Source organism: Leuciscus leuciscus (assembly GCF_965113295.1).
Source record: "Leuciscus leuciscus genome assembly, chromosome: 21".
NCBI lineage: Eukaryota > Metazoa > Chordata > Actinopteri > Cypriniformes > Leuciscidae > Leuciscus > Leuciscus leuciscus.
The window spans coordinates 9,262,082-9,282,680 of NC_138745.1; the positions used below are offsets into that span (position 1 = coordinate 9,262,082).

Here is a 20,599-nt window from a genome sequence, read left to right on the forward strand (position 1 = left end):
TGAGATGTGGAAGTGGCTCAAACGGGGAAGTGAACTGCTGAGGCTTCCGGCTGAGAGGACGTCGCAGAGCAACGACTTCATCTGGAGCAGAAGTGGGACTCGGAGGAAGTCCTTTGGGAGGATGCATATGGGATGAAGAGAACCGGATAGAAAAGAGTTCATCAGGTGCGGGAGTGGGACGTGGAGGAACCGCAAATGGATGCATCTGTGGTTTCGCAGGACGCATTTGGGATGAAGAGTGTCGGATGTAAAACAGTGCATCAGGTGCTGGAGTGGGAAGTGGCACGGCTGGTTTTGTCACTGGCGGCAGGGGTTTGAGGCGAGTGCCTGGCAGAGCGAGGTGTCCGGAGACACTTGGAAGCTTTTGGAGTTCTCCCTCAACTGGTTTTAAGGAGGAAGATCTGGCTGTAGAATGGAGAGGTTTGACCTCCACACGAAGTGGTGCTGGCCCTGTGATCCTCTGTTTCCTCCTTTTTCTCACCTTCTTTTTCTTTTCTCCAGCTTCTCTATATCCAGCCGCTAATTCTTGCACTGCTCTCTGAGGTTTCTCCCTTCTGGGCAAAAAGTGAGCAAAACACCCAAACAATTGACTAAATATACTTCTAAACACCGCCATTATGGACACCGAATGCTGCAAAAGAATTCAATATCTGCAGAAAGTCTCAAGTCTTTCAATCGATTTACTCCTAACACACCAACAGTAGACCAGAGTCAGAGTTGTTGTTGTTTAGAGTTGTCGTTTAGAGTTGTCATGACGCATTCCATCATGATGTCACCACAGCTAGAACTCTGAACTATCTGAGCAGCTCCAGATGCAGCAAACACACATAGGCTACACACTACTGGCATCAAATGAAATACTGACTGTTTCCCAAACACTCCTTCCCCTCACTGAATATTAAACTGAGATAGTGGAAATAAATGTTCCCTGGTTTTAGTTTCATATATATATATATTAAAAAAGGGCCTATTATTTGATTTTTTTTTTGCAATCAATGAATATTTCTACATTAAAACTGTTATATTTAAAACATTAATCTCCTAACATAATTTATGCACAGTGTTGGGTACATTTCTCAAAAAAAAAAAACATGAAAGTTTTGATAATATTTATAATCGATCTAGGACTGTTCTTGGTTAGATGCATGTGAGACGTAGATCCGCTCCAGTCCATCAAGAGGCAGCAGAGAGTGTGTTTATTGTTCGGGACGGGTCGGGATATGTATGTGTGTGCAGACTGGGATCTGACTGAGATTTTAGGGTGGTGGCTGTTTGTTTAACTGGAGCAGCAACAACAGCAGCAAATGCGCTGGAATGCGGTCGGCTAGCTAACTTTCCTCCATCGAGTTTGAGTGAAATTTCACATTATCGTTCAACTTTTATCGACTCATCTCTTGTTTTGTGCGTGTTGAATTTTGAGGACGGGTTATCCCGGTCAGAGCAGCTTTTATTGATTCATTCACAGATAAAGCTAGCGGGATAGCGTGCTAAGTAACGTTAAACAGATGCAGGCCATAAAGTGTGTGGTCGTCGGGGACGGGTGAGTTTCCCCCTGTTTTCACTATTATATTTGTCGTGGAATAATGTTTTACACGTATTAGCCGTTTCTTGTTTTGCTCTATTGTGTTTTGAGTTTAGGTAACTTGAGGGCCTTTGATTTGGGAACTTTTGTTCGTCTTTGTAGCTCACAGATATTTTAAAAGCGCGTTAATGTAACTTATGTGTATAAGTTATAATGTGAGGTACAAAGACGAATAAAAGTTCCCATATATATATATAATTTCATTAAATCTGTTTTCTACTTTGTTGTGGCAGCGAAAATTACTTATGAATGATTCTGGACTTGAGCTTTTAAATGTCCGTGTATTTGTAGTCTGGAGTCAAACTGTTTTATCAGTGTTTTTCGCTGTTGCTAAACTAGCCCTTCCCTGAGTTTTCCTTTAAATGCTAGGCCTACGTCATACATAGGCCTATACACTTAGTAAACTTGAGCAAATGCTGTCTGAATGTGTGGGAGTGCTGCAGTTATTAATAAAGTCAACCAAACCCACTTCTATTATTCATCTGCAGTGTCATGTTTAAAATAATGTTTTTGCCCTATTTCATTTTGATAGGGAAATGAATAATTATAGGAGGTGACATCAGTTTAAATCATATAATCAGATCTGTAACTGGTGATTTTTGAGATGTTTTATTTCTTCCCTCAGGGCTGTGGGAAAAACATGTCTTCTGATCAGCTACACCACCAATGCTTTTCCTGGGGAGTACATTCCCACTGTGTAAGGCACCATTCCCACTCTTTCCCTGAGTTTCCTAAAGGGACAGTTTAGCCAGAATGAACATTATTTGTTTTTTTATTTACTCGCCACCATTTCTTTCAAACATAATGTTCTTCAAAATATTTGTTTGTGTTCTGCAGGTTTGGAACAAGTTTTTATTTCGGGGTCACCTGTCCCTTTAAAGTAAAAAAGAAAACGCATTAAAAAGTTTTTAGTTGAGTATGAGTATTAAATATAAAATAATGATTTTTAATATGTTGTATTTTCAGTAGTAAATATTATATTACAATGCTATTCATTAGTATAATTAATGTTCTTGATTCCAACATTTGTTATAAATCCACATTCCTGGTCTTATTGTGCCAGTTTCAACTGTGCATGTTATTCTAAGTAAAAAAAAAAGAAAAAAAAGGCTTGTTATCTTTCATCAAAATGTAATAACTATCTCCACCACTAAAACAACTGTTCTTTTTTAATCGCTTTTTTTAACTCCTCCCCTTCATCTACCTGGTAGTCACTTCCCAATGGATAAAATAAATGTTTCCCCATTGAATAATCTGTTTTATTCATAAATATGTCAGATATGACATTTGTAGTGTCTGAAGTATATGCTATTAACTTTCATTCAGGTTTGATAATTATTCTGCCAATGTGATGGTCGATGGAAAGCCGGTGAACTTGGGACTGTGGGATACAGCAGGACAGGAGGATTACGACAGACTTCGACCGCTTTCCTACCCTCAGACGGTACTGTCATAATAATAGAGCTAAAACAGATGCATCACAATATTTTTCATAAATAAAAAGATGTTTATTTGAGGTTTTATCAGTGGACCCATTATTTAGATAATTGTGTTACTGCAAAAAGCCATAGAATAACATTTTTGAGAATTTTGACTCTTTGCCTTAAAAGGCTAGTTCACCCAAAAATGAAAATTCTGTCATTAGTTACTCACCCTCATGTCGTTTCAAACCTGTAAGCCTTTCGTTCATCTTCAGAACACAAATGAAGATCTTTTTGATGAAATCTGAGAGCTTTCTGTCCCTCCATTGGTAGTCTACACACAACAAACTCTTTGACACTTCAAAGAGTTCAGAGATCGTAAAACTAATCCATATGAATTGAGTGGTTTAGTCCAAATGTTCTGAAGAGACTCGATCGCTTTATATGCTTTTATTTATTCACATATAAACATTGATGAACAAACAGCTCACCTGAAACTGCTTGACACGCGAGCACAAACCTTATTGGTTCTTTCAGAAGCCCAAACGTTGTGCGTAACACGATAATTCATCTAATTGGTTCTCGCACGTTAAGCGAACATGCTTGAGCTTCCGTTTACCACAACTGATGTGTGAGTTGATGAATGTTTATATGTGAATAAAAGCCTAAATTCAACCAGTTCATCATATGAATTGAGCGGTTTAGTCTGAATCTTCTGTAGAGACTCGATCACTTTATATGGATTCGTTTTATGATCTCTTTATGAATTTTTTGAAGCATCAAAGTGCGTAGCGTAGCAAAGTAGTTTCGTAGCTGTCAACGGAGGGACAGAAAGCTCTCAGATTTCATCAAAAATATCTTCATTTGTGTTCCGGAACGACATGAAGGTGAGTAATTACTGACAGAATTTTCACTTTTGGGTGAATTATCCCATTAAGTTTTGAGAGCAGGAAGGATCTCGAAAATAGTTTGACATACTGCTTAGGAAGTGTAATAAACACTAAGCCTTAGGACGGTGAAATGTTTAAAAATAGCCCAGGTCTTGATTCCTGGCAGGCTAAAGTGATTTCTTATGTTACTCAGAGCATTAATGGCAGCTCTGTGTTGTCGTTGTCTTTGTTACTAAGGCTGTGAGAGTGAATGGCTCAATTGTTTGCTGTTGTCCTCTAGGCACAAACCTCACTGTGTTTTTTTGTTGCTCTGTTTCACTTGGGAAACAAGTGAAGTCAATTTACAGTTCATTAATGCAACAGTCTAGTTAATGCTGTGTTTTACAGATAGTCATATAATTCTAAAAGAAAATAGTTGAACATTTGACGGAATAAAAGGAGGGTTTTGTCTGATATGTTTTTCATTTCTTATAGGATGTGTTCTTGATCTGTTTCTCTCTTGTGAGTCCAGCCTCGTTTGAGAACGTCCGTGCGAAGGTAAGCAAGCCCTCGGCTATTTTGTTGTTTCAGTCAATGTAGACGACTTTCGAAATGATCGCAGTGAATGGAAAAGAGGAAGAAGCTCTAAGAATAGTGATTTCAAAAGCCTCAAAATAGCAGCTTGATGTCTAATGAAGCAGACAGAAGGTTTCCTTTAATCTACTGTGTCTGCAAAATGTCCAGCAACGTCCATTTCAAAGGATCAAGTGACATTTGCTGTTGTTGGTAATGAGGAGTTTGTGGTGTTTATCCACGGGTAAAACATAGGCTAGGTTTGGAAATTGCACACTAACATGCTATAAATATTTCTAGAGTATTGCTTATGTATATTGTACAAATTTTCTCTACCCATTGAATGTGTTTGAATTCAATGGAAGCTCAACATGTGTGTTTTGATTTTTTTCTTTTCTTTGTCGACAGTGGTATCCAGAGGTCAGACATCATTGCCCCAACACTCCCATAATTCTCGTTGGGACTAAGCTTGATCTGAGAGATGACAAGGACACAATTGAAAAGTTGAAAGAGAAGAAGCTCACTCCCATCACTTACCCTCAAGGCCTCGCTATGGCCAAAGAAATAGGTCAGCGCTTCAATAGTAATACACTGGCCTTTACACGTGTGTATGTTAGGGCTAGGTTGACAATATTGATGCATCGATTTTATTTCATTTCATCTTAAATTCAAAATCTTAATTTTCAGTTGTAATAAACTGAGTTTGAGTATACTTTGCCCAGCCTTAGCTGTCTGGATCCACTTACGGTTTTCTTTTGTTTCGGCTACAGGAGCTGTGAAGTACCTGGAGTGCTCAGCCTTAACGCAGCGCGGCCTTAAGACGGTGTTCGATGAAGCCATCCGTGCAGTCCTGTGCCCGCCTCCTGTGAAGAAAAGAAAGAGGAGGTGTCATATCTTCTGAACTGACTGCACAGACAGCACCAACTGCAATCTGAGCTCATCTGAGAGGAGAACAATGGAGGCAGGGATGATGGGAAATGCTTGTTGGGGAAGAAGAAACAGTCTGCACAGTGTATGCATGCAGATATTTCTCTCTCTTGCATTGTAATTAGAATTATGCCACTAACTAGCTGTTAAGACGCCTGAGTATTAGCTTCTGAAGGATGGGGAGCAGCATTCATAGTTGTTTCCCATCATACACTAAGAAATTCCTGCTGCCTTCTAATGATGTTCTTTATTTTCCCCTCATTTTGATGTTAAGAAACTAAATACTCCTTTCAGTTTCTCTGTTTCTCCATCTTTGTGAGCCCATATATATTGTTTACAATCTGCATTTTTGTAGAAAATTAATTATTGCCAAAAGTTAAACCAAGTCGTGGATTTCAATTTGCTCACTAACAATCTCTTCTTTTTTTTTTTTTCCTAAAGGGAGTTTTTTTTATTTTTTTATTGTGTACTTGTAAGAGTCAGAGGTTGCTGTAATACTGAAGGAACTATTTTACTAGAGGACAGCTGAAGAAAACACTTTATTGGTTCGATGTGTTATGGTTCCCATGTCTGAGAGTTTATTTTGTTTAACTGTATAAGAAACAAACCTAGTTAAACTGCATATAATAGCTCTGTTTTGTCAGCATATAGCATATTTTCACTACTGTATCTGAATATTCCGAAGGGCAGATCTCTTGTTTAATCTCTCTCTGTATTTTAGTCAGTCTGTTAGAGTCGTCTGGCAGTGTTTTATCCATTTTACAGTCCCAGTATTGTATTTAGACTACAGCTCTACCAGTGCCTAGTATCAGACCAGGATTTTGTTGGAAAGCTGAGCATGTCAGAAATTTCTATACAGTAGACACTGTTATGGGGTTTATATCCTCTAAAGATTCCCATGAACACTGCTACTGATAAATGTAGTGGATACTTGAGAACAGTAATTCAACTGATTTGTTGTTAGACTACGGACATCAAGTATTAAACTTACAATTGGTCTTGGTTAAAAAGAAAACGGTTGTAATTTGGCACATGGAATGTTTCATTTGGAAAATTCTGTAACAATGGCAGTTTGAAATGCTTATTCCTGCTTTTACTGTCTCCACTAAAACTACAGTGTATTAACCTTTATGTCTGAAATAGAAACCCAATTTAAAAACCTTTGTCTTTTGTTTTCCATGTCTGCTGAAATCATTAGTTTATCCACATAACACGTAACTGGGTACAACCCAGCAAGTTATTTGTCTAGGTTGTGCCTGTTTAGGATACAGTGTTGGCTATACCTCAAATTGTATTAAAAAAAAAAAAGTGATAATTGCTATTAGTGTGCCCTCATTTTTTCTTACAGATTAAAGGGATAGTTCACTCAAAAATGAAAATTGTGTCATCACTTACTCAACCTTGTGTTGTTCTAAACCTGTATGGGACTCTCTGTTCTGTTTAACACAAAAGAAGATATTTTGAAGAATGTCAGTAACCAAACAGTTGATGGACCCCATTGACTTCCATAGTATTTTTTTTCCCCACTATGGAAGTCAATGGGGTCCATCAACTGTTTGGTTACCGACATTCTTCAAAATATCATCTTTTGTGTTCAACAGAACAGAGAAACCCATACAGGTTTAGAACAACACGAGGTTGAGTAAGTGATGAAACAGTTTTCATTTTTGAGTGAACTATCCCTTTAAGGCTGCATCTGAATATGCCTACTTCCATACTGTATACGGTAGTAGGTGAAAAACAGTATGTGAGCCATGTAGTATGTCCGAATAATAGTATTTATAAAACGTTAGGTGAAAAGTCCCCAGATGACCTACTACTTCCAGTGCGATTCTGAAGTGTGTATTCGATGGACACTTTACTATCCCATGAGGCCACAGGAGTAGATTTGTGAATGGAGGTGAAGTGATGCAACTGATGCCATAGGTCACATGACAATGACAACATGGCAGATGTAGTACATCCAAAATGTTATTCATACTACAAACGTTCATCCTGTTTCAAACCAAATGTAGCACACACAATACAATATGTGTATTCGGATGCAGCATAAGTCATTTTTATGTAAAGAGCGAGAGCGGTTTTGTTCGCATAATTGTAAATTGGGGTAAAGACCACTACCATCATGGCAGATGAGACGATTCAAGTCAAGTCACCTTTATTTACATAGGAGACTGTTTCAAAGCAACTTTACAGTGATAAGAAAATTATGCATTTCAGCTTAAGTAATTCAGTTTCATTGTAAAGATCATTAATTATTAAATTAGTTCAATTCGCCTATAAAGCAGCTCTGCAAAAAAGGATGTCATCGTCCAGTTCAGTTCTCATACAGCAGCGTCAGTGAGTACAGTGTACAGTAAAGTGTCCCCAACTAAGAAAGCCAGAGGTGACAGTGGCAAGGAACCCGAACTCCATCAGGTGACAGAATGGAGAAAAAAACCTTGGGAGAAAGCAGGCTCGGCCGTGGGGCCAGTTCTCCTCTTGTGCAACCAGCGGAGGAAACTGCTGGCTGGTTCTTCAATGTTCGCTCTTCCACTTCTCCAGCACAAGTTTGGCTGAGACAGCATCTTGTATCCCCATGCCTGCATTTCAAAATGCAAAATATCCAGCAAGTCAACACAAATAGCTTTCTCTAGTTTCCTCTGACACAGGCCACATGTATTATTCCAGGGGCCTTATTTTTATAGATGCGCATAGAATTATCCTAAATGCAAACATACAACAATTTCCAAACGATTGATAGAACGTCCATATGTACAGAAATGTTCCTAAATGCATCTGCCTTTATTAATCAGCTTAAGTTCAAGCACATATGTTTATCAATGTTATATGTGTGTGTGTATGTGATTATATGTATATATTCAGCTCTGTACTAATTACAAAGCAGTTGCTAATTTACTACTAATAATAATAATGCATATTGTGATTGTCTAATTATCTTACATTTATTTATTTGAATTACTGGTATATATGAGCACAAAAAGTTTGAATTCACATCAATTTTTTCCTTTATAAATCCTGTGATTTGTTCCTTAATTTCGACGTAGAATGAAATTCATTGAATTTGGAATCAAATCTGATCACATGTGATTTATAATTGAGGACCCCGGACTAAATTGTGCTTACCAAGAAACGCAACTCAACTCCCACATGACAGGCCCACATTTCTGGTTAAAGATCAGCAGGGGTTGCTTGCGCTTACATAATGAAAATTATAAATAGCAAAATGTCCTTTTTGTCTCTTGAGAGGATTGAAATGCAAACATCAAGCTTTTTAAGGCACATTCAGCTACTATGAGTTTCCTATCAGTGACGAGAATGCTTTTTTTCTCTTCAGTACATTTTGATCTTGATTTTTAGATCACAGCTGTGGAAAAACAAGTTACCCAGTGACTTGAATACCGTAGTCTTCTCACGCTGAGCAGGAAAGGATCCATTTATAACTTCTCCGAGCTCTGCGAAAACTTGAGCCTGGGGAAAAAAAAGAATGAGCATTTAAATGTTTAGGAATTTGTACATGTATTGTAAGTTAACTCAAATAGATGTTGGTGAAATCAGTTGTATTTTATTAATCAGACAGTGTTAAAGGGAGTGATTCATACTCCAGACAGAACTATGTCTCCTGACTCTGCTGTAGCCCCCTCTCTGCTGTCCACATACACCACAGCCTCTCTCATCAAGACGTCATCCAATTCCCTCCAGTCTGGACGACAAGCGCCCACCGCTGTCACAAAACAGCAACACAATATATAAAAAAACAATGTAGTAAACAACTATGATGTAAAATATCAGTTTACTTTATTATTGAATAAGAAATAAGAAACAGCACCCAGAGAGGCCACTATTAAGGCAGCGAAATTAATCTGGTCATGTAATTTTTTTATTTTGGAAGAACATTTCGGCTTCAATACATGTTAAAGTCGCCATGAAACGCAAGTAGCGATTGATATTGTTTTCCGTATTGTGACGTAAAAAATATATAAGACCTGACTTGGTTCTATGCATCGGTTGTTGATTGGATTTTGAGATGTTGAGCTTGAGATGGTTGGGGTTTACAGTTCTAATCAAAATTATTCAACCCCCATTGCACATCAGTCTCTGACTTAGCAATGTCTCGTTGCTTTTTGAACACCATCACTTGGGAATAAGGTCTCTAGTGTTCCACTAACCTGCTGCGCAGCAATAACTAAACAGACTCCAGACAATGTCTTCGAATAGGCCTATGCTTTAATCGCGGCCGGAGGATCTCAGACCAATTTCAGAGAGAATCCCACCAGCAAAAAGAATACAACAGTTTTATAGAATAGGAGTATGGCAAAGGTGACATGATACATTACATAATTTTCCTACAGTATGACAGGTTCTTCATATGCATAATTCAGCAAACCCTTCTATTACTAGGTAGAAGCAAACTGATTTATTATTTCTTGATTTACCAGAGTCAAATACCGCCTTGCTACAAGTAGGAAATACTTTTTAGCAAAATTTGTCATAATGGTTTTGACTTGTATTGTTCCCAGGTGCAAGAATTCAAAGATTAAATGTTAAGCACTTGATTTTTTGCGTCATCCAGCAGACTTTTCCAGTCAAATAAAAGTGAATATCTAGGCCCAGGAAACACAGAGAACAAGAAAACATTGTTAGCCATTTATATAAACTACCGACATTGTAACAATATAAAGCGGGTTGAAAATCGGCAAAGTTACTCTTTAAGCTCAATTGACAGCAATGTTGATTACCACAAGAATAATTTCAACTCGTCCTTTATTTTCTTTAAAACAAGCAAAATTGAGGTAACAGTGAAGCACTTACAATGGAAGTGAATGGGGCCAGTTTTTTGAGGATATAAGCAGAAATGTAAAGCTTTTATTTTTTTTTATAAAAGTTATTTATTTATATTTCACTATTCTGGTAAAACTTTAAACTTTTATTTGAGATGTAAAGTTGTTCTTCAATTCACAGTTTACAGAATTATACTGTCAAGGAAACAAAGTTGTAAAATTTAATACGGCTTTACAAAGACGTGATTTTTTTAAATTAAAATCATGTTAATGTGCACATTGTTTACTTCTTATGACTATACTACTGAAACGGTATTTAGATGCTGCTTGTCTGCGCTAATAATCATGGAAGCAAAGTGTCCATTTGCTGTACCCTTAAAAATCCTTCATTCCGAAGGGCCCTTTGAAGTAACTAGTTTTGAACGACCATTCAATATGTCGGCCATGACTATTTTCTCTCCAAAGTGCCCTTTGGAGGTGGATTTATCCTCTTTGGAATGCAGCCAAAATGTGAGCCAAAGCAGAGATGGCCTTCTTTGGGAGATACCAGGGTCCATGGCTCTGCCATTAGAGAAAGCGTAATGGCCAAATTGGATAACATGTGCCTTGATCAACAGCCTTGAAGTCATTGAATTTCTTCATGCGACAGTCAATCACTGTTTGCGGATATTCTGCGCAATTGGGAGTTTCACGTGAAGGTGAAATGTTCCACACGCAGATTGTGACGAGAAGCAGGGCGGGGCAGAGAGCCATGGGAATGGAGCAACACACACGCCACACTGGTCTCGAGTCCCACGGAGGAGCTCCGGAAGGATAAAAAGAGGAGTAATGACAGTGAAGGATGAAAGAGGATCAGGTGACAAGTCTGGACTTTATGTTGTTGCTTTATTTTAGTTTATGCGGCAGTCGTTGTTGTTTATGTTTATACTATTACCAAAGTTCTGTTCTTAATTATGAACAATGTTACATTGGTGAAAAAACCCAGGAGGAAGGAGGGAACGCACTGTCAAAGGGCACTTGCTGCTGTGGGAAATCGGTGGCACCATCGAGTAGGGCTAAGCAGAGTCTGCCGCCATGGGCGCTCGACACGACTTTCCGGGGGACGGATGAACTCGCTGCCGTCCACCCTGGTGGAGGGGCAGCTGTCATTCTTAAAGGGACGGAAGAGTGTTCGCCGTTTGCCTTGATGGGGAGGAGCAGGCGAGGGAGGAAACGGGAGGCTCGCAGCCGGTCACCTGAACCCAGAGCCGTTGCCGTCCACCAGGGGGCAGAGGAGTCAAAGGCAGTTCACCGAGGGGTATCCAGCACCACCACCAGGCATCGCGGAGGAGTTCCCTTAGCTGGTGGAGGTCCAGATGTAGAGCACAGTCTCGAGGGTACCTCCCGGCCTGCGAAGGGCTATGGGTGTATGTGGCAAGAAGCAGGGCTGGGCCGAGACTCATGGGAACAGAGCAAGGCCGATGGAGCGAGTGACGACCATGAAGGATGCACAACACCTTTGAAAGAGCTGGCATGAACAGCTGGAGAGAGGACCAGGCTTGGACTTTATGTTGTTGCTTTGTTTTAGTTTATGTTTTGTTTCAGTTATCCGTGAGGGGCTGGAGCTTTACTTTTGTTTTGTTGTTTTGCTCCTTCTTCCCTGAACTATAAACATTGTTACACAGATTAGGTTTGTATTCAAGATGGTCAAGCAAATTTGCCACATTCACCAACAGAAAGCTGCGTGGTTTGAAAGGGATTTCTGTGGGAGCTGTGCTACATACATTATTACACAATTTATTTTTAAAGCTATATTTTTGGCCTTTTTTGCCTTTATTAAAGGAGAACTCCAGTCAATTTTAACATTGAGCTAATTTTTTTGTAAATTTGGAGTGCTGTCAGTACAGAGAACAACGACAAAAATCGGTGTTGCCTACACCGTGTTATCCTCTTTTTAGGTTAAGTTAATTCGGTCATCGCTCATACCTGTATTTATTTCCTGTTTTCGGTCGAAGTCCATAGTAGTCGATTGTCGAGTTCTCCACTGTTGCTTAGTTACCTATGATCACGCGCGTGAACTCGACAATCGACTACTATGGACTTCGACCGAAAACAGGAAATAAATACAGGTATGAGCGCTGGCCGAATTAACTTAATTTTGATTCATATCTTTCACATCTACTGCAGTCAGATTCACCGTGTTCACTCTGAAGGAATCACTCACATTGGCTGTGCACTTGTAATGACACATCAAGGATGTTAAGAGGCTAAAAGCAGGTTTAAAACTTGCCCCATTGAAGTCAACAGGGTGCAAATTTTAAAAAGAGTAACACGGTGTAGGCAACACCGATTTTTGTCGTTGTTCTCTGTACTGACAGCACTCCAAATTTACAAAAAAATGAGCTCAATGTTAAAATTGATCGGAGTTCTCCTTTAAGATAGGACACTAGGAGGACATACAGAAAATCATAGGAGAGGAGGGAGGGGAACTGGACCAGGTAAGGACCTTAAGCTGGGATTTGAACTGGGGTTGCCCAAAGTGCACCCGCACAATATGTTGGAGCACTTGCCCACATGGTTATGGCTCCGAAATATTGCTACACCTTTGAAAATGTACCTTATTTTGCCTGCTAAATTTCTCACAAATATAGCTAATAGGACTGCATCTTTAGTTTCCTTTAGTCGTGACTATATTTACAGTATAACATGGCCTCTTGTAGCATATTAGTTAACAATAAGCAATATCCTCACAAAATATATCTATTGGAAATCTGTGGGCCAACTGACCTGCTACGTGGGCACCTGATTTGACCCACTCGCCAAAGAGTATCGGTTCACTAGCACCTGTGGCAGTGACTATTACATCAGCTCCCGTCACGGCCTCCTTCACCGAAGAGCAAACTCTAACAGGGCCTTGGAGATCATTAACAAACCGATGAGCCATTTCTCTCCTTCGACTCCACACACGGACCTGAAATAAACACAACACTGGATGACACACAAAATATAGTTGATAACCTGGATATATGGACATATTTCCCATGTTCAGACAAATTACCTCTTTGAACTTGAAGACCTTAGTAAAGACATCATAATGGCTTCTAGCCTGTTGCCCTGAACCAAGGATGCACAACACCTTTGAAAGAGCTGGCATGAACAGCTGGAGAGAGAAAACATATTCAGAATAAGTGACTTTATATATTACACCATAACAAATTTGGGGTCAGTTTCAGAGGAACCTACTTTAGCTGATATGGCTGACACTGCTGCGGTTCGTTTGGCTGTGATGGCCTCCCCATCCATGATCTGACATTAGAGATACAGTTACAGAACTAAAGCATTTCCAGAGCAGGATTATGCTGTTCTAACATTTACTTTCCTTTAATATGCTCTGGATTTATACAGTTATTTGTAGGGTGGTAGTGTGGTCATCCTCCATAGGAAAATGACTGATCACTAATGGATGGATGGGAGGATAAATAAAATGTATACATACAATGATATTATTATATATTTTCTGTGATTAACATGTTTTTACCTCTATACTAAAATCAACCAAAAGAAAACCTAATTATAAAAAAATAAAAAATCTGATTCACTGTTTAATAACATTTTACACCCCCTCCAAAAATGTGATTTATGAATTAGTAATTGATTATATTTACTAAAAATATATTTGAAAATAATTATTGTATCTCTAAGGGGTAATGAAAATGTAATTCATTTTTATTTTAATGGTTCCAATATTCTGTTAATGAAGGTTACACCACATAACATTCATCAATAAGTCATCAATGAAAATGCAATTCATACATTCAATAATCTTCTATAATAAAATAAACCAATTAAATAATACATTCTTAAAAATAAAACTTATTTTTCATTTTTATTTTATTTTATTTCGAACAAGACAAGGTAAAGATAAAACTAAATATAGAAATACAATAAGTATGTTGCAACATACCGAAGTAAAAAACAATATCTATAAACAATAATTACGATATGTCCGAAAAGGAGCAGGATGAAGCAGAAGCTTGTTATTTTTCCCACCCCTTATACAACTCTAAATAAGTTTACTTTACTAAAAAAAAAAAAAAAAAAACTATTATTAATAATATTTTGAAATCTTTTGTACACCAAATTAATGTCATGTAGTTCAACCATAGGGGTTCAACCAACATGACATCACAGAGAGGAGCCACTCAGTCCGTCCATATAGATTTTCTCTAAAAATATAAGATCATTTAAATTTTTTAATGCAAGGCAAGTTTGGTTCAAGTTTTTAAAAACATATCATAATAATATATTAATTAATAATTGTTTATATTTTAAAAAACACACCTTTCAAACATTTTTAAAAATAATACCTGCAGTGTGTACTCCCAAATGTATCCAAGATATGAGTAAAATGTTATTAATTTTTAATAACATATATAATAATACATAGTAAATGTAATGGTTCCAATATTGTTATTGATAGTTATGCCACATAAGACTCTACCCTTTAATTATCATTATGTAAAATTTTCTTGAAAATGATGTAACCAATTAAGATGAATTTAACGTCCACGTGTCTAGGCACGTTTTAAACTACATTTTTTTTTTTTTACAGATTTTTCATTTTCTTTATCTTAGACTCTTATGTGATCTTGACACAGATGGTCATTGAGTAAATCTCAGAAATACACAGATGTGCGCATGATATGAAGGTAATCTGTCTGCCTAAAGGAATGAGGTTTCTGTGTCTCACCGCTGTGACATGCCCATGCTCGGGATCGAACAGTAACACTGTGGCTTGAGTTGATGGTAAACTGGAGCCCTCTGCACGTTGGTAGAAAGTCACCATCTTTGTGCATAAAATACCCTCAGCGGCCAGATATGCAGGCATCACGCCTAAAAACCTGACAAATGCATTAAGTGTTTACTTCTATAGAAATATGTCAGTAAACGATAGCAATATTTTGAAACATGGATTCATTCATACCCATTGTGTTGCGCTATAGGGACCACAGATCTCACAGGCTGGATTATTTCTGAACTGTCCCGTTTAGAAAACTTTCCCATGACAGACTCCAGTCTGGGAATCAGATCCTCGTAACTGAGGCAACGTTCCACCTCATGTTTGTTTAATAAGACGGGAGAGTCTGTCATAGTTGTTTCCCCTGTCTGTCTTGCTATCAAAAACTTCTCGGTTTATTTGTTTTGGACTTTGGTTCCAAAGTCACGTGGTTGGTTCGTTCGAGTCCAACGCGCGTTTTTCACCTTATATCCAAAACAAAAGTCTTCATACAAAACCACAAAGAAAAACAAATAAATAAATAATGAAACATTTGAATCGCGACTTTAAACGTTTATGTTAAATATGCATAAATCTACCCCCACACAGCACGTGGCGTCACACTTTTTTTTTGTGAACAGCAGCTCACTGGTGTCATTTTTAGACCCTAACCGTCCAAAGTTATGTTACAAAAATGTAAATGTTGTACAAACATCGTTTCTTATTTGGAAGTCACATGGCTTGATGTACATCCAAACAAAACTGCGTCGTGGTCTTTTTTCTCAAATCGCAATGCACAATTAATACAAATTAAAAAGCCCTAAGACAATTAACCTAAGATGTTTTATTTGCTATGAGCAGACGTTTGAAAAAAAAAATGCATTTGCTTATCGGAAGTAAGATTTAATGCTTCTTAGTTTTGTATACGTTCATTTTGTTTGAGTTTAAAGTCATTAAAAAAAAAAAGCATTAAAAAAAAATTAGACAAGGTTAAAATTTATGTCCACCAAAATAATCTTCAAATCTCAATTTACTACAGTGAATTCCAATGTTTAATATACAATTAAAATACATTTGCCTATATCTTTTGTGTACATCTGTATTTATTGTACTTTTATATATATATATACTATGGGGAAAATTAATTGCAACGATAACATTCTCCAGTTTGCATTAGGTAACACCAGAAAAGTAGAAGACCATTTTATTCTATTTTAAAAACACCAGTGTTTAAAAATGTTAGATGGGTTTTGATAATTCTTCATACTGCACAAACAACCAAACAAATGTCATTTAATTTTAACCGAACTTTATTTCGGCTGTCAGAAACTGAGGATAATACTCAACATTGCTTGATTTTAGCATGCAAGAAAAAAAACAAAAAAAAAAACTAAACAAAAACAAAGTACAAAAGGGATCACTGTTTAAAAAACCTGAAAACAAAAGTGTACAGGGTATGAGCTCAAACTAAGAGTCTTTCAATAGACATCTGCACAGACTGAATCTGAGGTTTCAGCTGCGATCCCTCTTTAATGGTGACTGATGTGGCAATGACTGGTCTTGACACTCCACATGCACGTCCGAGAGCTTGTTTAGAGCGCACAAAGACATACGGCACGTTCTTATCCTCACACAGCAGCGGCAGGTGCAGAATGATCTCCAGAGGTTCAGCATCAGCCGCCATCACAATGAACTCAGAAATCCCACGGTTAAGAGTTTTAGTGGCTGTGGAAGACAATGAAAGTCAGAGCTGGCAAAACTAACATTCCCAACATGTAGATAATTTAGCTGATCTTATTTTTTATTAAGTTACTAATTTCTCCGATTAAAGCTGAAGTGTGTAATTTTTGTCTCCCATTCTGACTTAACACCAAAGAGCTTGAAAATGGAAGTCAAGTAAATATATTAAAGATAATAATATATAATAATAACTATGAACAAATATATTAAATGAAAACCAGAATAATTGTTGTATCAATACATCAACAAAAGACATGCAAATAACTTGCACTTCCACACAAATTACACACTTTGATTAAGCAGTGATTTAAAAAAAAAGAAGAGTGTATTAAACAATGCAAATACAACAGAAATGTATAAGTGACACATTTTACAAAACCAATCAAATGTTTTCATGAAAGTGGAATCTATTAAATACAATACATTTAGATATGAATCTGAATATTAAGTGTTATTTCAGGCTATAATTAGGTCAATTACAAGCAATTAAATATTACTTTGTATGTATTGTACACGCATAAGTATAACAATTTATTAAATAAACCTACAGTATATAACTGACCTGAGATCAGTTAAAACCATTAAACACTCATCCATGCGTTCACCAGATGAACGCCATCCAGCGGCGAACCATCGGAATTTAAATATTTTCCACCGATTTTTCTTATTTATTTTTTATAAAAAAAAAATGTAATAAACATAAATGTATAAACAAATTTTGAAATGTTTCGAATATCGGTATGACGTAGCAAAGCATAATTTTCTGAAAACGCGGGACTTGGCGAGTTTGATACAAGATTCGGAACAACTGATTCGAGGGGGGGGAAAAAGAAAGAAAAATATTAATCTTCATGAAGAAGTGTTGCGAAAGCGCCCATCACTAGTAGCCTAAAATGCACGATTTTTTTATTTTTATAATGAATGTTCTTAATGGAGAAACATTGATCATGTTGAGGTACTTTACCTTCATTGGCTCCCTTTCTCAGCTGTTTGTAGTTCGACGCCTGCTGCACAAGGTCCAGAATGGTTTTGGAGAGCGTGGCGTCTGCCAGAGGATAGGCTTTAGGATTCACTTCAGCTTCAGTCTGTAAAAAAGACACACAAAAGAACAAGATTTATCAGCAAAACAACCAACTAACGTTACATAAAGTTAACCCTGCGACACTTAGCATCTGGTCAACAATGTTTGTAAATAGATCTACAGCTAAAATGAAAAAAAAAAAATAACATAAACCTTATCTTTTTAAATAATGTTTAGTGTATGAACACACTTTCGGCAGGCAAAATTAAAACATCTAAACGTTGAATGCAGTGAACGAATCAAGATAAATAGTAAGATGTCCCACACGTGATACTCACCATCGTGTTTGTTACGTTTTAGCCGGTGACTAACTTAGATACACACGGATCCTCTCGGCAGTAGCTTCACGGAGGAGAGAACTATTTAGGTCAACAGAAAAAGGCTAAGGTTGAGCAAATAAACAAAATAAATCGCTTTAATGACCAACGCAGCTTTGAGATCTTCCCTGCTACCTACTTCCCTGCGTCTCGCAACACGTGTTTGTGAAAGACACACTGCGCATGCTCACGTTTCAAACCACTTCCTGTAGTCGATTTCTTATCTTTTATATTTACATTTCATATTAAAGTCATGGCTTATATGAAAAAAAGATGATAATAAAATATTTTAAAAGCACTAAGATTTTTTCAGATCTGTTTTCAGAAGTGTACTCTTGTATTTAGTGTAGTAATAATGATTAGTTATTAGTTCTTCTGAACATTCATGAATCTTTTGTTTGGAGCTTTACTGGAGGTTTTAACTGATATCGGGTCAGTTTTATCATGTAGGTTAATTTAATGCATTTTTAATCAACATTTAAGGAAAAGGAGACTTACAGTTAATTGTTTCTTATTGACTTAAATACCCAATTCCTGTTTAAAACATTTAAAAAAAAATGAATAAACAAATTATGCAGACAACTCATGTCAAATGGTATTTAATGAGTTGTAGTTTACATTTAGTAGTAAAATCTTCATAAAAACACGTAATTAGTTTGTAAAAGTTGTCGTCATGCAAGTTAGCACTTCAAAACAGAACATTTTGCTAATTTATTTTGTTTAAAAAAGTTTAGTTTCTCCTATCACTAATAGTAATTCGCTTTGTTTATTTAAAATGCTTTTTTTTTTTAAACAATAGTGTAAATTAAACTATACTTTTTAAATTAAAATTAAGTTTAAAACCTTAAACTTAAAAACACATCAATCCATTTTAAAAGCAATGTTTTTTTTTTTGTTTTTTTTACATTTATTTCCAAAAACATGCATGTGACATTTCAAAAAATACAAAATAGTGCACATGTAATACTAAAAAACATAAGAAAAAATTTAATAAATAACAGAAATGGGTATAGCCTACATGAAAAATCTAAATAATAAGGAGCAATTTATTTATTTTTGTGTATGTCCATAGTTCTGATTGCTTTGCAATTTGTAAGTCGTTTAAAAAATTGGGAAAAATAGATTTGTAAGTCGTTTAAAAATAAATCTTTATGTCCGCTTTAAAATGGGTGATATTGGGTATCCTTTCAGACCACTTACATTTGTGTAAAACTTAATTTTATAGTGATACAAGTACTGGTAGTACAAGTACAAATATTTGTATTATTATTAATAATAATAATAATTATTATTATTATTAACATTTAACATAAAAATGTGGTCTATATCTTTTTTTTGTCATAATAAAAATGTTCTCCATGTTCATTTGAATTCCACTTAAAGTATTAAATACACATTCAATATCAATCCAAAATAATATAACATACATAGAAATTGATTTGTAAAATAGTTTCAGTATCCATTTTTACAAAATATGAGGAAAAAATTTACAAAAATTAAAAGAGGAATTAAAATCTGCTGGCATTAATTCTCTGACATTAAAGAATGTGCTAAACAATGTATAAAGCTCTTATACATTTCCTGTAAATAACAAAGGTATATAAAATATAGGTAGAATTTTATTTGATTAGATTTTTTTCAATTTTTCCCCATGATGTCATCGCCTCACAGTCCAATCCCAGTATCATATGCACCATAAGCTGGTTTGCCAACTGCCATAAAACATCAAAAGAAGAAGCAGAGAGAGTAATGTAATGCGTTAGTCTGGATTCAGACTCAGAGGGACTCAGTGTGGAAGCTGGAGGAGCTGAACTGGAGCTGGAGTCAGCGTTTTTTGTGTGTTTTTTTAAGGGAACACTCCACCGTTTTTTTAAATAGGGCTTATTCACCTTGTTTCCCACATTTAGATAGGTGGGCAAATGCATTTTTGTCTCAGTGCATGCATTGTTTTAGTTTGACAGGGTCGGCGTGAGCTTAGCTTAGCATAATGAATGGAATCCTTTGTTGCCAGCTAGCATGTCCTGAATAAAAGTGATATAAAAAAAAAAAACCCGACCTAATTACTTCTTGTGGCCTGCGTATTCACAACAAGTACAAATAGCGATGCAGATTAACACTAGGCGATTTCCTAGGCAGATATTGACTTATATATTAAGGACTATATTAGGGGGAAGCACAGGCGAAGCACTGCTACTTGGGCGTGATATCTCTGCGCCCAAGTAGCAGTGCTTCGCCTGTGCTTCCCCCTAATATAGTCCCAAGTCAAAATCTGCATAGGAAATCGCCTAGTGTTAATCTGCATCGCTATTTGTACTTGTTGTGAATACGCAGGCCACAAGAAGTAATTAGGTGGGTTTTTTTTTTTTTATATATCACTTTTACTCAGGACATGCTATAGCTGGCAACAAAGGATTCCATTCATTATGCTAAGCTAAGCTAGAAGGTGAATAAGCCCCATTTCAAAAAACGGTGGAGTGTTCCTTTAAGAGAAAGGCATTGAATACGATGCATTAAATTGAACAGTAGGTGGCGGTGTGCTCATGACACCAGCC

At 36.8% G+C, this 20,599-nt stretch overlaps 3 protein-coding genes across 5 annotated transcripts; 1 reads left to right on the top strand and 2 right to left on the bottom strand.

Moving 5' to 3' along the window:
• Positions 1-1,268: 1,268 nt before the first annotated feature.
• rac1a (Rac family small GTPase 1a) lies at positions 1,269-6,531 on the top strand. 2 transcript variants are annotated; one of them, XM_082152622.1, is made up of 6 exons: positions 1,271-1,540; positions 2,208-2,279; positions 2,909-3,026; positions 4,368-4,430; positions 4,854-5,013; positions 5,216-6,531. In XM_082152622.1, the coding sequence occupies exons 1-6, from the start codon at positions 1,506-1,508 to the stop codon at positions 5,344-5,346; spliced, it is 579 nt and encodes a 192-aa protein (XP_082008748.1). In that variant the 5' UTR covers positions 1,271-1,505; the 3' UTR covers positions 5,347-6,531. The 2 variants fall into 2 exon arrangements, with proteins under 2 accessions (XP_082008749.1, XP_082008748.1); XM_082152623.1 differs by lacking the exon at positions 2,208-2,279 and having other exon boundaries at positions 1,269-1,540.
• On the bottom strand, positions 5,791-16,056 carry crym (crystallin, mu). 2 transcript variants are annotated; one of them, XR_014201256.1, is made up of 9 exons: positions 15,117-16,056; positions 14,883-15,033; positions 13,376-13,438; positions 13,191-13,292; positions 12,920-13,103; positions 8,975-9,096; positions 8,759-8,843; positions 6,937-7,954; positions 5,791-6,772 (listed from the first exon to the last, which is right to left on the bottom strand). XR_014201256.1 is itself a non-coding variant. In XM_082152621.1 (8 exons), the coding sequence occupies exons 1-8, from the start codon at positions 15,281-15,283 to the stop codon at positions 7,890-7,892; spliced, it is 939 nt and encodes a 312-aa protein (XP_082008747.1). In that variant the 5' UTR covers positions 15,284-16,056; the 3' UTR covers positions 6,905-7,889. The 2 variants fall into 2 exon arrangements, 1 of the variants encoding a protein (XP_082008747.1); XM_082152621.1 differs by lacking the exon at positions 5,791-6,772 and having other exon boundaries at positions 6,905-7,954.
• Positions 16,057-16,201: 145 nt separating this feature from the next.
• Positions 16,202-18,224, bottom strand: snu13b (SNU13 homolog, small nuclear ribonucleoprotein b (U4/U6.U5)). The gene is made up of 3 exons (XM_082152624.1): positions 18,009-18,224; positions 17,614-17,734; positions 16,202-16,634 (listed from the first exon to the last, which is right to left on the bottom strand). The coding sequence occupies exons 1-3, from the start codon at positions 18,009-18,011 to the stop codon at positions 16,372-16,374; spliced, it is 387 nt and encodes a 128-aa protein (XP_082008750.1). The 5' UTR covers positions 18,012-18,224; the 3' UTR covers positions 16,202-16,371.
• Positions 18,225-20,599: the final 2,375 nt, after the last annotated feature.

Coding starts and splice junctions, on each gene's coding strand:
- rac1a (XM_082152622.1), top strand. CDS start 1,506: ATGCAGGCCATAAAGTGTGTGGTCGTCGGGGACGG. Junction 2,280..2,908: donor GGGGAGTACATTCCCACTGT/GTAAGGCACCAT, acceptor ACTTTCATTCAG/GTTTGATAATTATTCTGCCA. Junction 5,014..5,215: donor CGCTATGGCCAAAGAAATAG/GTCAGCGCTTCA, acceptor TTTCGGCTACAG/GAGCTGTGAAGTACCTGGAG.
- crym (XM_082152621.1), bottom strand. CDS start 15,283: ATGACAGACTCTCCCGTCTTATTAAACAAACATGAGGTGGAACGTTGC. Junction 15,034..15,116: donor CCTATAGCGCAACACAATGG/GTATGAATGAAT, acceptor TGCATTTGTCAG/GTTTTTAGGCGTGATGCCTG. Junction 13,293..13,375: donor TGTCAGCCATATCAGCTAAA/GTAGGTTCCTCT, acceptor TTCTCTCTCCAG/CTGTTCATGCCAGCTCTTTC.
- snu13b (XM_082152624.1), bottom strand. Junction 16,635..17,613: donor GAGAAAGGGAGCCAATGAAG/GTAAAGTACCTC, acceptor TGTCTTCCACAG/CCACTAAAACTCTTAACCGT.